This window comes from Suricata suricatta, chromosome 17, assembly GCF_006229205.1.
Source record: "Suricata suricatta isolate VVHF042 chromosome 17, meerkat_22Aug2017_6uvM2_HiC, whole genome shotgun sequence".
Taxonomy (NCBI): Eukaryota; Metazoa; Chordata; class Mammalia; order Carnivora; family Herpestidae; genus Suricata; species Suricata suricatta.
The window spans coordinates 36006209-36023098 of NC_043716.1; the positions used below are offsets into that span (position 1 = coordinate 36006209).

Consider the following 16890-nt stretch of genomic DNA (forward strand, 5'->3'; position numbering starts at 1 on the left):
AGAGAGAGGAACAGGGTAGGGGTTGGAGGCACGGTCATTCTGGAACCCTAGGCTCTGGACGACCTGATCTCTGGGGCTGGGACCTCCTCAGTGGGCCCTTTGTGACCTGGAGACCCTTGGACCTCCCGGGCTCCACAGCCCAGTCCAGGACACAGGTCCTCTCTCTGAGGCCAGGTTTAAGGCTTTCCTGCAGAAGAGGGGGCAGGGGCCTCCCAGCCAGGTTCCCAACAGCTCCCCAGGGAGGGCTCTTTAGTGGTTTCCGTGAGGAGGCCAGGGGCAGCAGGTACCCTCCTGGGGGAGCCACTTCCAAAGTGAGTGTCTCTGGCATCACCCCCTTCCTGGGTCTGGCACAGGATGCCTGAGATTGAGGAGGGGGGATCTTTAGAATGGCAGACAGAGTGGGATTAGCAGCCCAGACGTATGTCTTCCTCTGAACGGGAGAATGGGGGTGACGTCTCCCTAGAGATGGACGAGCCCAGCTCCTTTGAACCACCCCAGGTAGCACCCTGCCCACAAGGGCTCTGGGAATTCAGAGGCGCAGACAGAGAAACAACAGAGGCAAAGAGAGACAGGAGAGGGGGAGGGGAGCACGGGGATGGAAAAGGAGGAGAGAACTTTATTTGTTGGTTTATAGATACAGAGCAGAGGGGAGAGGACCCAGTCCCTGCCAGGGCTGGCTGGGCTGATCCCTGGGTAGGCTGGCTTCCCAGCCTCCCGGGCTCGGCCTGCAAACCCCATCTGGCACCGGGCTCTCAGGACGCTGGCAGGAGCTGAGAAAAGGCCAGTGGGAGGAGGGGGCTGGTGTGGTGCCCCTGCAGCCCCCCACTCCCTCCAGCTCTGAGGACAGAGAATCTGGAGCATGAAGGCAGGGGGAGAGGCTAGGGGAGGAGCAGCCACCTGGGGACCGGGTGGCAGGGGTGGGGGGCTGCCAGGGGGCCCCATGGCGAGGGCCGTGCCCATTTGGCTCAGAGTGGCTTCCAGCTCTCGGAGTGTCTCCTCCAGGCTGTCCATCCGCTGGGTGGTGGCGCCTCTCACTGTGCGGCCCAGGCCAGCAGCGGGCTGGCCCCTGGGCTCTCCACTGCCGGGTTGTGCATCCTGTCCCGTGTCCTCGTGGGTCTCCTCTGGGTGGCTGTCAGCAGTGGAAGGCTCCTGAGTCCTGTCAGGGGCTGGTCCCCAAGAACAGGGGACCTTGGCTCCTCCCTCCTCTGCGATGCAGCTCCCTGTCCCCAGTCTCTGCTGAGCTACCCAGTCCTTCTCAGGTGCCAAGCTGCTCCTGGGCTGGGAAGCCTTGGCCACTACCTGTGGCAGGGCCTGTGCACCATCCCAGCCCCTCCCACTGCCAGCCAGGGTCCGGGGTCGCGGGGTGGGGGTTGTCCTGTGACCAGGTTCTTCAGGTCTGGCCTCTGGTGGGGAGGGAGGGTTGGGGGTGCACTCCGTCAAGATGATCTGGGGGATGCAGAAAGCCCTGGGGCTTGGGACAGCCTGGGGGGAAGAAGAAAGATGAGGGAGAATATGATCCCTGCAAACCAAATGCCCTGAGCTGGGATGTGGGGGTGGGGTGGGGGTGGTGGTGGTTAGACGCAGGTGAGCCCAGGCCCTTCTTTCACAGATGGGGAAACTGAGGCAGGGGAGGGTGGTGGCTGAGTTTACTCAACAAGTCAGAGGCAAAGCTGGGACTAGAACTCGGGCCTCTTCCAACCCCACACCACGGTCTCCTACCAGCTGGCAGGGATGCTGGTTTTACTCGGAAGGACAGATGCAGGTTTGCCTCTCGCTGCCCATGTTAAACTCTGGGAGCAGGTCCCATGGGTACAATGAGGTGACCAGAGCATGGAGGTGGTGGAAAATTAAGTGAGCTCACACGAGAGTGTACTTAGCACAATGGCAGGCACATCATCAGCACTTGGCAAATATTAGCTGTTTGCTGAATTAACCCGAGTGGCCTCTGGCCTCAAAGGGTGGGGCTGTCACCCTAATCTCAGGCCAGAGACTCCGGGTCCCTTCAGCCTCTGCTCTTGGAGCTTTCTCCAAGGGCTTCACAGCCACAGGGGGAGGGGCTTAGCCAAACCCAACTGCTTCTGGGTGAGGAGTGCCTGCTCCGGCTTCGAGCGGGGGGCGCGGGGCACAGAGAGAGGCCCTAACCACTACCCTCACCTTGAGTGGATTCTGGCCTAATTCAGTCTCGTGCCAGGCACTATCATGTATATCTTCATCTTTAGTCCTTAGTTATAACCCACTAAATGGCTACTGCTCCTACAGTCCTCACTTAACAGATGAGGAAATTGAGGGTGGGTGTCCTGTGATCTACCCAAGGTCACTTACCCACAGCTACTTAGTGGCAGAGCCAGGATTTGAACCCAGGCAGTCTGACTCCAAGTCCAGTGCTCTTTCCACTAAAAGGAGCCATGGGGATATTCCAGGGGGGCAGCAGGGACCTCAAGCCCCCCTCCCCCAAGGCGACCCACCCAGCCTTGTTACCTGCTTACCTGGAGGTGGGGGGGGTGCCGACTGGGAAGGCAGAAAGGCGACCCACGCCTGCCCGGCTCCACTGCCCGATGGCACCACAGGACACAGAGGGTAAGCCAGCCCAAAAGGCCAGCAGGGGGGCTTTGACCACTGGACCCCTTCAGGATTAGCTCCCAGAGGCCAGAAAGAGGCAGAAGGGGCTGGGAGCAGTGGGCCAAAGTGCCAAGGGCCTGGCCAGCCCATGGGGCACCCTTTCCAGACTGCTCCTCCCCAGATGGCTCCTTGGACTGCTCTGTGCCCATCCTTTGCCCAGCAGACAGCTCCATCCACCTGTTTGGTGCCTGTCTGCTCCCCCTGACCAGGGAGCCAAAGCACCACCAAGCCTCAAGCCTCAGCCAGGCCAGAAATCAGGCAGCAGCCAGTGTGGAGCCCACTGTGGGCCAGAGAGAACCAGACAAGGTGGGTGAGCATGTATGTGCATGGGAGGCTGCCCTCCCCCTGGAGCAGAGGCCCTCCTGCCCCAACCTGACTGGGAAGGGGGAGAGATACCCAGGGCACCTTCCCCCGGTCCCTTTCCCCAAGCACAGTCCCCTGGGGGGGGGTGCAGACAGCAGGTCTACCCCCAAATTCCCAAGAAAGAATAAAGAGAGAAAAAGTGCAGCAGGACAGCAGCAAGGACCAAAGTTAGAGAGAAGAACTTCCCAATGCTAAAAGACAAAGCCAGCAGCCGAGGAAAGGCATAGGCTGCTTCTACTCCAAGTTCCCTGACCAGTGGGCCATGGGAGAGAGGGAGGTTATAAATGAGCCTTTCCCCTGACCCCCCGTCAAGGGCATAGATTCTAGTGGGGGAAACGGAGTCCCCACCTGGACGGGTGGCAGAGGAGAGGGGTCAGGGGCAGGGACTAGGCAAGGCCTCAGGGACAAAGTCAGATTCTGAATTGGACCTAAAGTCATGTAGTGAGCAAGATCCAAGCTCCAATCTTGGACGGAGACAAAACCCAGGCTCTGGGTCAGATCTAAACTCTGGCTGCAGATTGGAAAATACCCAACTCAGAATCAAGCCTGTAAGAAAATGCAGACACACAGGGCCACCAGGGACCAGACTGCTAGATCTCGAAGCGGGAGAGGGAAGGGTTCCGTGGTGCCTGACCTTGGGGCGGGGTGGGGGTGAGGCCAGGAGGGTGAGGCTGTGGCAGTGGCCGGACGGGGGGATGTGACTGGCGTGTTAGCGGGTTAGCGTGAGAGGTGAGGAGAGGAAGCTGTGGAGGCACAAGCAGAGAGAGAGCCGTGAGAGGTGGGGGGCAGCCCGTTACCTTCCATGTGGGGCCCTGGGCTGAGCCCCCAGGGGGCCCCAGGTCCTGGGGTGCCAGCAAGGTGGGGATCGGCTGGCGGCGGGGCGTGGGGGGGAGGGAAGACACTGAGCTTCTCTCAAACACCTGAGGAGCAGAAGGTGGGGGCAGGTTTGGAGAAGGGGGCACAAGCAGGACAGGGGTGCTGGCCTGTGGCCCACAGGGAGGGACGCCGGCCTTACTCCTTGGCCCTTCACCATGCTCACTGGTCACTCTGCCCTCCATCTTGTCTCCTCCTCTCAAGGCCTGGGTAATCAGGGTCTCCAGCCACTTGGGGAGTGGGGCTGAGAGCTCTCAAGGATGGGTGAGCTCAAGGTACTTGGGTATCAGGGTATTAAAGCACTCTGTTCTCAGAACGCTCAGGCATGGGGGTCTCAGAGCACAGGGGTCTCGGGGAAGTTGTGGGGAGGGGTGTTTCAGAGACTACAATTAAAAAAAACGCCTCCAACCTACAAAGAAGGACTTCAGACCCCCTCCCCCCATTTTACAGTGGTGGAGAAATCGAGGCAAGAAGGATGGGATCCTGGAACAGGCCAGCACTCAGCCGGAACCCGGGAGCCCAGGTGCCCAGTCACCTCCCCAATGGGGTTGGCCAGGTGGGGCAAGGGAGGGGCCTGGCCGAGGACTCGGGGGCCAGGCGTGCCCTTGACCCACCTCTAGCTCTGCGATGATGCGGTCCTCGTCGTCCTCATCCTTGATGGCAGAGGCCATGATGGGTGGTGTGGAGGCCGGGCGGGCCACCTCGGACACGGTCCGGCGTAGCTTCACTTGGGGCTTCTGCACCTCCAGCTCCTCGGACTCAGCCTTCTGCAAGGCCCAGGCCCCCGTGAAGACCAGACTCTGCCCCTCTCCAGCACCAGCCCACCTCATAGGCCCCCTCTGTGGGGGCCTTTCCTGCCCCTGCTCATCTGCCGCTTCCTCTGTGCCCTGACAGAGTCGCCCTTCCCATGGTGAATGCCCAAGCCAAAAGCAGAGTCACCATGGCCAGCCCCCTGCTTTCCTTCCACCCCAGAGGGTCTTTGGAGGCCATCTTGGGTATCCCTCTGCCCAGGGTGTGGTCAGTACCTTGATGAAAGCTGAGTCCTTCTTGCTGGTGACCACAACCTCCCCGGTGCGCGTGGTGGTCAGGCCGTGGGAGGAGGGGAAGCTCCGGCGGGGAGGGGGTGGCGGGGGCGACTTGGAGGGCTTCTCTGTGCGGTATCGAGGCACCGTCAGCTCATCTGTGGGCAGCCAAGGGGCTGGGGGTCAGGGGACGCTTAACTTTGGAGTCCACACACCAAGAGGAGAAGCCTTGCTTCCTCTTCCGGGGAGGAGGGGAAAGGAAAGCTCAGGGAAGAGGACACGGGTCCTTCCTTGTTCTCTCTCACCTCCCCAGTGGAACCCATTCCCGTCACTCCTCTTAGTGCACTCACACCCCTGCTACTCAAAGTGTGATCCGAGGACCAGAAGCACTGGCAGCACCTGGGAGCTTGTTAGGACTGTGGAAGCTCAGGCCTCACCCACAGCTGCTGAATCAGAACCCACATTTTGGCAGAGGATCGGTGATTTCATGCACACATTCAAGTCTGAGAAAAGCTGCTCTAATCCATCTCTTTCCAGCCTGCCCCTCCGTGGCTGTCCTGCACACATCTTAGTCTCTTCTCCATCGAGAGACAGCAGTGACACGTGCAAGAGCCTGGCCCGACCCACCAGGCTCTCCCTGCCCCTGTTTTTCCAGGGGTGGGGGCTGTGTCCAAGGGCAGCCAACAGAAAAGGCACTCGAGCCTGACACTCCTCTGCCTTTGAGCCCCAGTGGTTCCCCAGGACCGCAAACCATGCCCGGACTCCTTGGCCCAGTGCCCTCCCCAACTGCCAATCTTTCAGCCTCAGCTCTGCTTGCTACTTCCTGGCCTGAGCCCTGCTCAGCAATGCCAAACATACACCTCCAGCCATTTGCACACGCGGTTCCCTCTCCCTGAAGTGCCTTCTATCCCTGCCCACGGAAAGGCCTACTTGTTTTCAAGACTCCAGTGGAAAGTCACCTCCAATGGGAAGCCCTCCTGGGGCCCTCCCCCGGGACTGCGTGGCCACTGCTACATGCAGCACCTGCGTCCTATCTTCTGGTTTACCCACTAAGCATGGCCTGGGACGGATCTCTTAGCTACACTGTGCCTCAGTATTCTCATCCATAAAATGGGAATAATTACTGTATCTGCCCCCAGGGGTTGTTGCAAAATTGCAAGGATTAATATACAGAAAGTTCCTGTCACATAATAAGTGCCTGATTAGTATTATACCCCCACTAAATTTTAAGCATCATGAAAACATGCAGTGTCTTATCTCCTTATCCTCAGCACCCAGCACACAGTAGGTGCTTAACAAATGTGTACAGCAGGAATGAATGAATGGTGACTGCTATTTCTGGTTGGATTTCTGCCTCCCCCGTGAGCTCACAGGCTCAGGGAGCACAGAAAACACGCGCGTAGGGACCAGCACAATGCCCTGTCTGAGCACAGCCTGGGTTAGAGCACATGCTTGGTCATGACGTGCAGAGAGTGACTCTTGGCCTGGACCTGCTCCTCTTCCCTGCGTGGGTCTCTCAGCAGCAGTCATGGCAGTGGGAAAAGGCCCGGATGGAGTCCAGTGCTACCCTGTCCTCTGGGTCTCCCTATAGTGGCTGAAGGTCAGGCAGTCAATGCCCCAGCACCTCCCTTCTCTGGCAGGCTGACCACAGAGAGTCTCACACCCAAGTGCCTCCCCCAGCGACCCGAGAGGTCCTGAAGATGGGGGTCCCCTCCTCAATCCCCCGACCTGCCCCCATACCTGAGCCCCTCCTTCCACTGGGCTCCGTTCGGGGGGCTGCCTTCTGGCCGTGGGGCGCCTTAGGAGGCTTGTGGTCAGGGGTGGGAGCCAGGCCCGGGTGGACCTTGCTCGCACAGTCCAGGTCGGGGATGGCCTTCAGCAGCTCTGCCTGGGTCTCCTCCAGCAGCCGGTTGATGTCCTTGGCACTGTACTGGGTCAGGGCTGCCCGCTTCTCCTCCCAGTCCCGTTCGGCAGCCTTGAGAGGAGGAGTGAGAGTCAGCACCGAAGCAGCCACCTGCTCCTGGCCTTAGGGGATTCGGCCCCTTCCTCCAGCCATACATGCTGGAGTTTGAACCGGCCCACAGGGGACCCTGTAAGTCTGGAACGCCGCCTTGGTTACACGCTACTTTCCTGATACGGCCCTGGTTGGGGACATTCTATTCTACATTGTCGACCACACAGTCTATTTTTATGCCAACATCCCACTGCCTTGATTGTTACAGCTTTTATAAAATGCTTTTCAGGAGCGCCTGGGTGGCTCAGTCGGTTAAGCATCCAACTTTGGCTCAGGTCATGATCTTACGGTTTGTGGGTTCGAGCCCCACATCAGGCTCTGTGCTGACAGCTCAGAGCCTGGAGCCTGCTTCAGACTCTGTGTTTCCCTCTCTCTCTGTGCCTCCCACATTCATGCTCTGTTTCTCTCTGTCTCAATAATAGATAAACATTTAAAAAAAATTTTAAATAAAAAATAAAATGCTTTTCAGCCTGGTAGAACTAATGCCACCATCGATGTGCTTCTCAGACTTCCTCCTCCCCCAGGAAAAAGTACCCACGTGTTGGCACTTCCCAATCTAGGATGGTGGTAAGAATCTGTGAGCCTGGCTCATGCCTCCCCCCGATCCCGGGCCCAGCACCTCGACAGACACAGCCTTGTCCACGCTTCTCTTCCCCGCAGCATCCAGGCCTTTGGTGGGGTTGCCCTTGGGAGTAGGAGGGGCTCCCTCAGCTGGCCCACTCAGCTCATGGAGGTTAAGTGGAGGGCTGGGGGGTGGCATTTCGAAGTCCAAGCTCTTGTTGAAGTCCGTCTCAGCTGTCACCTTCTTGGGGGACTGACTCAGGAGGTTGTTGGGGGGTGGCCACACACCCTCGTCCACTTGCCTGGGGTCGGGAAAGTTAGGAGCAGCTGTGAGACCCACATGTCGGGGGCCCTGTGCAAGGGAAGCCTGGCCTGGGGGAGGCAGGGTGTGAGGGGGTCCCTGGGATCTTGCAGGACAGATGGAAGGGCCTGGGGAGGAGGGACTACATCCAGCGAAAGGGACAGCCAAGCCTACACCATGCCAGGGGTCACAGGTCAGAGTTAAGGTTCAGATCCAGTTGGCACATCAGTGACCTCTAGAGGACTCAGGATAAGGGGTCAGGCCGATCTATTGATCTACGCCCAGTGTGTGTAGACTCCTGGGAAATCGGAGGTCAGAGATATGAGGTCGGGGATAGAAAGACCTTCGGATCTGGGCCAGCATGTCTGTGACCCCACGGCAGCGCTTGAGTAGCCCGTCTAGACGCTGCGGCTCCTCCTTCAGGAACTTCACGGCCTCCACCTCCACACGCAGCACTACCCGCATCTTGCTCTGCAGGCCTGGGAAGTGAGCTGAGGGGACCAGAAGGAGTGAGCTGGGGAGGGAGCAGCTCCAAGGACAGGGGGATGGGGCAGCAGGGTTGGGGGGTGCAGCAGGGACTCCCGCCCTGGACCACGGGCCACACTCTCGCCTCCAGGCTCACCCTTGAGCTCAGTCAGCGTCTCCCCTAGCTGCTTCAGCACCAGCGCCTTCTCCTCCAGCTCCGGCCCGGGCACCAGCCGGTGGTTGTGGGACACATCCCGTTGGATCTTCTCCACCGACTTCTCCAGGTCACTGTAGCCAGAGAGAGACCCTCTCAGCCCTTCTGGCCCCAGCCCAGCCCCCTGAAATTGGGCGGCTGGAAAGAAATCAGGCCACCAGTCAGATCACAATTAAAAGCCATTTACCAGGCTACACGCCCAGATGAGATTAGAAATGCCAAACCTCAGAGATGAGGCTTCAGAAGAATTTTCTAATAGGGGCCCTGGCTCTCCCCTTTCGATGTTCGGATTGTTAGCAACATCAGCTCACATTTCCCTTTCTATAACTTGCATCCTCAGCTTCTCAGTCTGCCAAGGAGGCAGCAGAGAACCTGGCAGCCTTTCAGGGAACTGGAGGCCACTGCATGTGCCTCTGCGGCGTCTCTTCTCTTCAGGGGTGGCCCCTGCCATGTCCGTCTACCTTTTCTCAAATGATCCAGGCACTCAGCCTCTTTCCTTGAGGACAAAACTGTTTTCAGGTGTCAGCAAGTTTATGCTGAGCTTGTGCCATTTAAAACCCCATATTTTGGAGCACCTGGGTGGCTCAGTCAGTTAAGTGTCCGACTTCAGCTCAGGTCATGATCTTGCAGACTGTGAGTTTGAGCCCCGCACCAGGCTCTGTTGCTGACAGCTCAGAGCTTGGAGCCTGCCTCGGATTCTGTGTCTCCCTCTCTCTCTGTCCCTCCCCTGCTTACGCTCTCGCGCTCTCCTGCTCTCTCTCTCAAAAATTATAAGCATTAAAAAAGTTCTAAAAATAAAAGCCCACACCTTTTTTTAAGAGTATTTTTTAAGTTTATTTACTTTTTTTGAGAGAGACAGAGACAGCGTGAGTGGGGGAGGGGTTGAGAGAAAGGGAGAGAGAGAGAGAGAGAATCCCTAGCATTATTACCTAGCAGGCTCTGCCCTGTCAGCGCAGGGCTCAAACTCACGAAACCATGAGATCATGACCTGAGCTGAAACCAAGAGCTGGCCGCTCTCCAGCTGAGTCACCCAGGAACCCCAAACACCTCCTCTTTCTAAAACATAAAATCATGCCAAGGCATTACCCCCTGTGTTGAACCTTACACAGATCCCAACAAGCTGAGGCTAAAATCCAAGCCAAGAAGGGCGTGAGGGTAGCACTTGAAAATTTGGCTCTAGAATCAGATCCAATTTCCAAACCCAGCTCAGCCCATCCCAGCAGAGAAACCTGGGACAAGTTATGCACTATTTCTGGGCTACAACCTTCTTATCTAAAACATTGGGTGTAGTGAGTGTTCTTCCCTCCAGGGGCCATTGTGAGGATTAAATGAGCCAATGCTTATGGAAAAAAGGTGGTTAAGGGGTCAGTCCCTGAGGGCTGCTTAGTGTCCCTCCAGCCGCATCCCCTGTCCTCTTCTGGCTTCCTTCTGTTTAGAACTGTCCACAACTTCTCTGAGATCCTTGTATGTGCTGCCTTCTCTAGGGTTTTATGATGCCATTTCCTCTGCCTAGAACATTCCATTAGACACACACACACACATACACACACACACACACACACACACTCATGCACACACATGCACATGTGTGACCAATTCCCACTCTTTCCTCAGGTCTCGATGGGAAGTTGTTCCCCATTCCCTGCACTTGGGGTTGGGAATCCGCTTTCTGCCTCCCTCACAAACCCTTAGAGCTCTTGAATGCTGGGCTGTGTAGCTCCTGGCAGGCAGAGAGGGACTGGGTCTTCTGGATTCATCTCCAATTCCCGGCACCTGGCACAGTGCCTGTAGCAGCATAGATGTCTGGTAACTAATTGTGGAATGGACGAATAAGTGAAAGAAGGAACCGCTGCCCAGGTAGGTCATTTCATTTCCGTACGTGAGTCACTGGCATCCCTGACCCACATGCAGGACTTTACATGCATTCTTGTCAGATCCCATCTGCTGGATTTCAGCTCAACCGTCCAGGTGGGAACAACTCTTGAATCTCAGTTCTACCCTGCAACAGATTTGCTCCCCCTCAACGCTCTGTGTCACTAGCAAATCTTATCAGCATGCCTATACATCTTCATCCAACTAGCAGATGAAAAGACAGATGATACTTGAGCAAGGACACATTCCTGTGACTCAGCACTGCCAGTTAAAGAGCTGCCTACCTTAAAATTTTTTTTAATGTTTATTATTTTTTTTTAGAGAGAGAGACAGTGTGAACAGGGGAGGGTCAGAGAGAGAGAGGGAGGGAAATACAGAATCTGAAGCAGGCTCCAGGCTCTGAGCTATCAGCACAGAGCCCAACGCAGGGCTTGAACCCACCAACTGTGAGATCATGACCTGAGCTGAAGCCAGATGCTTAACCGACTGAGCCACCCAGGCACCCCAAGAGCTGCCTATCTTGTACTAAGCACTTTAGTGTATGCCAGGTGCCACATTCAGCCTCCACTTTCATTACCTTATTTAATCCGCACAAAAAATCCTGGGCATGAAGCCATTATTACCTCCAGTTTACACACAAATGGTAGCTCAGACATTGGACTACATTTCCCAGCATCCCTTGTGGTTAAACCAGACAATGACTGAGGTCCAGCCAATGGAATGTGAGTTGAAGGCATTTAGGCTGCTTCCAGGCGGGCCCATAAAAACCTCTCCCATAAGCTCCTCCATGCTCTTTCCCCCTTCCTATGGGTTAAAAGGCAATGACCCTGTGCGTGATCTCAGAAGGCATATATTGAAAATGGCAAAACCTCCATTAGCCTGGGTCCCTGAATGATTGCATGCAAGAGAGTTATTCCACTAACCCACCCGGTACTGCTGCATAAGGAAAAAACCAAAAAACATATGTCTATTACTTTTGAGCCATTACACAATTTGTTAGAGCAGGTACCCTAACTAACACAATGAACTTTGGCATTCAAAAAAGTTGGCGGGGGGGGTGCGTGGTGGCGCCTGGGTGGCTCGGTCAGTTGGGCTTCCGACTTCGGCTCAGATCATGATCTCATGGTTTGTGAGTTCGAGCCTCACGTTGAGCTCTGTGCTGACAGCTCAGAGCCTGGAGCCTGCTTCAGATTCTGTGTCTCCCCCTCTCTCTGCCCCTCCCCCACTCACACTCTGTCTCTCTGTCTCTCTCAAAAATAAATAAACATTTTTTTTTTTAAAAAAAGAGGCTCAGGGAGATTAAGTAGCTTGTTGGAGGTCATACAACTATTTTGTGGCAAAGCAGAATCTACTCATGTCTGACTTCAGCCATTGGATTCTGCTCCATCTCACTTCTACACTGGACCTAGCATCAACCTATGCCCATCCCGGTCCCACCCAGCCCTTGCTCTGCCACATGGGAAAGAACAGCTCGCCCCTGCTGCATGTGACACATAAATGGCTCAGGGTGTGTTGGTTTTGTAAAACGGTCACTTCCAGACATCACTCTAAGGGGAAGAGACCCACAGTTAAAGGAGGACTCAGGTAAGCCTTCAGGAGGACACAACACTGCCACTCTCAGGCGGAAGTGACTAGGTCCTCCTCAGGCTCAATTAGCACCTCTTTTTTTTTTTTCTTAAGTAGGCTTCACACCTAGCATGGGGCTTGAACTCAGACCCTAAGATCAAGACCTGAGCTGAGATCAAGAGTTGGATGCTCAACTGACTGAGCCACCCAGGCACCCCATCACCTTGATTTTCTGATCATAAAACCTGCAAAAGGTTTGGGAGACCTAACTTGCGCAGGCTCTGCAAACGAGTCCCCAGACTGATGCGGGTCTAGACACCATTATCGCAAAGTGGTTGGGCTTTCCAGACCCAGGTTCAGTCCTGGAGGGGTGGAGAGGGCAGGGTCAGGATAGAACCAGCTCTGTAATTCATGGGGCTCAGTGAAAAAATGAAGATTTTGCCCCTAGTTTAAAAATCATTAAGAATTTCCAGATAACAACAGCGGAGCATGTGGCCATTAAGAGCGTGGGGCCCTGTGTGACTGCATAGTTTATTGGCCTACAAAGCTGGTACTGGGTCAATTCCAGTTAGGCTCCAGGGGCCAAAAGGTCTCATTTAGCAGAGGGTAATGTCTAGACAGAGCACATGTCTAGAGGGATCAAGTGCTTGGGTAGAAAAACAGGTAAGAGAGCCAAGCTGAATGAAGCACAGAATTGGCCTTAACCTCCAGCAAGATGCTGGGGCGAGAGAAGGGGGAGAGCAAAGCAGAGCGAGAGCAAGCATACAGGAGAGTAGGGGTCAGGATGGGCCTGCTGGCACCCTAATGCCCAGGGATGCTATGGGAGCTGGCAAGGGTCTCTCGCAGCCAAGCCAGAGCCACTGCAGGGCTGACGTACAGCCTAGCCCGGGCTGCCCCCACAAAAAGGCAGGAACCCCCTTCAAAGTGGATGGAGAATTCTGCCAGAAGCAATGTCGTGGCACAAACTCTCTCAAGTGAGCAGTATGAACGGGGGTTTGATAGCAGGACAGAGGCCAGGAACTGAGGCCCCCAGGGAGCTGAGGACCAGACATGCATATGACAGAAGCTTAAATCTGTCCTTTCATCTCTTCTGCCTCTATGCTTTTATATTTTCTTTTATTTTCCTTTAATGTCTCAGTAAAATTCCTTTTAAAAATTCTAGCCCCGGCTCCTCTGTGCTGAGTGAAAAAGGGGCAAGGAGAGGACAGAAAAGCTGGATCAGTGGAATTCCCTGGATGAGGGGCGATGGCAGCCATCAGTCTACTTGAAGCTCTGACTGACGTTGTCACTAAGCTTTTACACCTGAAATGATGGGGTGGCTGCCGCCAGCTTATTTCCAAGTGAGGTGGCCCCTTATTTCACGTCAACCACAAGGGCTCACGGGAATCTTTGCCTTGTGCCCTACTGAAATGCACAGACTGTGTGGGCCCAAGGCTGAGAAGTAGGGACCCTTCTCAAGGAGCCCCTAGCAAGCTGGGATCCTTTGAGAAGCCTCTCCTGGATCCCCAAGTCACTGGCCAGTAGAGCTCAAGCCCTCCCTGGAAAGAACTGCAAAAATCTTATTGGGCACAGATAAGGAAGGTGAAGAGCATGAGAAGAAGCAGAAATTGCCCTGATCACAGTCTCTCAGTTCTGGAGTTGGACTTCAGGTCCCTTTATGCCCTGTGCCACCAAGAGGGAGGCCAGAGAAAGGAGAGGGCCTTTGTCTCAGACCCCAGTGACTGATGAAGACAGGCTGCTATGGGGTGGGGGTGCTCATTCAGTGGACGGATAGCAAAAGACAGTTTCTCCCATCAACAGTGCCAGACAACGGAATCTTGGCCAGACAGCCATTTGCTAAATTTGGATCAGAGGACTGTCTCCAGTTAACCCTTCCACGTCTAAGCATCTGGGAGCAGGATGTTCTCTGTTCCTCATTCCTTCTGAAAAAACTAGAGCCTTGTTTCAGTGGACTAGGACGGGAGAAGGGTTTTCCTTGGCTACATCTGACCTCAGAGATCAGAGAAGTGGAGTGGTGGCAGCTGTGGCTATCCAAGGGTCACTTTGTACAGGTCACAGGCTGGAATGAAAGCAGGCAGAGGACAGACTGAAATCCTGCAGCGGGCCACATGAAAGTAAGGCTGCAGGTCAGGGGGAAGCCAGACTGTGGATCATGAGAAAGCAAAGGCATAGCAAAAGCAGGGCATCAAGCCAGGGGGAAAAAAAAGAAAAGAAAGAAAGAAATCAGGAATTGTGCCAGATGGTCAAAGGTTTGTGGGTCACAGAGAAATCAGGCCACAGAGGAGAAGGAACTCAGGCTTCAGACCAGACCTACGTCACCTGTGATGCAGAAGGAAGGGAACTGCACCTCCCAGTGAAACCAGGCTGTGGGCCCAGGGCCGCACCCCAAGCCCCCCCCCCCCCCCCCCCCCCCCCCCCCCCCCCCCCCCCCCCCCCCCCCCCCCCCCCCCCCCGCCCCAGCCCCCCACCCTCGCTGCGCCCAGCCTCACTTGAGCTGCTGGGTAATGAGCTCCTCGTCGTTGAGATAGCGCAGCCGCTCCTCCTCCACCAGGGTGCGCTGCCGCTGCAGTGGATCCTCCTGCCTTCGCGCAGCCTCCGACACGCGCATGCTCAGCTCCGCCTCGGTGCCTTTCAGCAGCGCGCGCAACGACTCCAGGTTCTGTAGCTGCGGGACGCAGAGGGACCGATGGCCCAGGGTGGGAGGGAATGGAGATGTGCAGCAGGGGAAGGGCCGGGAGGAGGCTGGCGGAGGACAGCCGTTGGCTGGGCGGGCTCCATGGAAGGAGCGGCTGCTCGGCTGCGGCCTCCAACGGCAGCGAAGGGGTGGGCTAAATTCTGGGAAAGGCCCCGGGCTACATTCTGGGGAAGAATAAAGGCAGGAGGAGAAAGGCATGGGGATAGTGGAGAGAGAAGTGCTAAATTGGAGCATGTCGAGGGTGCGGCTGCGTGGCTGTGGCCGTGGCCGTGAGCCAGCAGCGAAGGGCTATGATAGCAGGGGGCCGAGGACAAGGTTACGTGCTGAGCAAATACAGAGACAGGGGAGCGGGACGGACATCTTTGGGGGGCAAGAGGTAGCCCGGTGCAGGACCGTGCCGACCGTGCGGCTGCATGGCTGTGGCTTCGATGAAAGACTCAAGCACTGGGGTTTGATAGAGCTTCCGTGGCTGGGGTGAGAAGACTAACTTAACGCTCAAACCCAGTTCTCAGGCTGGGTTGGGGCAATAGCGGGGGTGGGCGAAATCTTATCCTTGCCCAGATGGCAACTCTCTGCCCCATCTCCAAGCCTGTCTCTGTTCATTATTCTCACCTGAAGGGCCCTGGGGCCTCTGGAGGAGCGGGCACAGCGATGCCAGGCTCCTGACTGGTGGAACCATCTGCCAGACGGGGGAGGGCGGGGAAGACTGTGCGGACTCAGGAAGGGGTAGCAGAGGGGATCTAGGCGGGGGGCGGGGCTTCCGCCCAAAGGAGGGGAGGGGAGAAAGAATGGTGGGCAAGAAGTAATTGGAGTATCCTCCCGAGGATATTGACTGGGGGAAAGGGCTCAGTAGGGGTGGATTGGGGCTCCAGGAGAACGGTGAGTTTTCAGGGAAAGGGTAGGAGGGCTCAGTGAAGGCAAAAAGGGCGAGCGGGGAGAAGGGGTTTCGGCGTGAGTGGGAGGGCTGTGACGGGGAGGGGCTTGAGGGGGCGGGGCACGGGACAAGGCCCCAGCTCCAGGCTGTACCTGGAGCTTTCTTAGTTGCTGGAGTTGGCTGCGCAGGTCACTGGTGCTGTTCTGCAGGCCACGCAGGTGCAGCTGCATCTGCAAACGGCTGATGGAAGTGGGCTGCCCCGCAGGAGTGCTGCTGGCCGAGGGCGGAGGAGGGCCGGACACTGGGGTGGCCCCGCTGCTCCGGCTGCCTGACCCACAGGCTGCAGAGAGGGACCACGAGGATGGAAGAAAGGGAACAAACCTTGAGCCTGCAAGAGGTTCGGACAAGGTCCTTTCCACCCCGGATCCTCACAGTATCCAGAGAAGCACGTGGGCTCTGACTCCCTGCCCCAACTAATGGCTTGGCCCTTTGCCAAGCAAAGCACCAGGGCAAAAGCATTTCGGGCTAAGGTGACTGCTCACTGATTCACTAAAGGCCAGGGATGTAGCTGATGGCTTAAGTCCCATTTTATAGATTACGAATCCGAGGCTTGGAGAGACTAAGTACCTGTGGGGGAGGGGCAAAGGGTCACTCACGTGCTGACGGGGTCCCTGCTCCATTGGAGCCTTCAATCTTCTCGCTGTGGCACAGGGAAAAGATGGCCATCAGTGGGTCCGGGCTAACCCCAGACCATCAAAGTTGGGTGAGACTTTAACATAATCTCCTCCAGTCCCCTGTTGTCAGGATGGAGTCCCGGAGAAGGAAAAGGGTTTACAGAGTCACACACTGAGACACTGGTAGAGCTGAGCCAGGCTTCTGCCTACTTTCCATTGCTCTTGCCCCAACCATAGGCGTTGGCAGTAGCGTTGAGAGAAGAGTCTTACCTGGGAGTTTCAGGCTCTGAGCCTCGCAGTAGGGCACTCTGTACCAGGCCCGTGAGGCTGGCAATCTGCTTCTCCATGGCCTCCATGCGCTCCCTGTAAGGGATGGTGGCTTTGAGCAACCTTCTCTGGGTATGGGGTCCCTCTTGCTGAGGCCCCCCCTTCCTAAGATTGATAATTAAAGGAAATATCATTCCCTCCCCCAGCCACCAGCACAGACAATTCAGAGGGCCCCAATGCCTAAGGTTCAAGCCCACAGTCCCCCACCTACCATTGGTAAGGCCCCTTTCCATCCAACAGTCACTTCCTCCCTTGCCAGCCCCATCTCTCAACACTGGCTCCCTAATGGGCCTTACCTGGGGGGGCCCTGCACATGTGGCATGCCCTCCTCTGTCTCTCCTTCTTGAAGCCATCCCAGAGTCCTCTTTAAGGACAGCTTTAAGGAGTCCTTCCTCCCACACCACCTGTATGCCCTCTCAAAGGAAGTGCAGGTAATTTTTTTTTAATGTG

General features: G+C 56.2%; 1 protein-coding gene across 1 annotated transcript in view; it reads right to left on the minus strand.

Annotated features, from left to right (window-relative positions):
* The window catches only part of SRCIN1 (SRC kinase signaling inhibitor 1), a 68680-nt gene that overhangs the window by 9438 nt on the left and 42352 nt on the right, over window positions 1–16890 (minus strand). The window contains exons 9-20 of the mRNA XM_029927023.1: window positions 16384–16476; window positions 16096–16139; window positions 15592–15779; window positions 14360–14535; window positions 8376–8506; window positions 8097–8244; window positions 7511–7754; window positions 6618–6852; window positions 4881–5035; window positions 4470–4622; window positions 3780–3902; window positions 476–1482 (exon numbers count right to left, since the gene is read on the minus strand). Coding sequence (XP_029782883.1) covers window positions 476–1482; window positions 3780–3902; window positions 4470–4622; window positions 4881–5035; window positions 6618–6852; window positions 7511–7754; window positions 8097–8244; window positions 8376–8506; window positions 14360–14535; window positions 15592–15779; window positions 16096–16139; window positions 16384–16476 — 2697 coding nt within the window. The remainder of the gene's footprint in view (window positions 1–475; window positions 1483–3779; window positions 3903–4469; window positions 4623–4880; window positions 5036–6617; window positions 6853–7510; window positions 7755–8096; window positions 8245–8375; window positions 8507–14359; window positions 14536–15591; window positions 15780–16095; window positions 16140–16383; window positions 16477–16890) is intronic.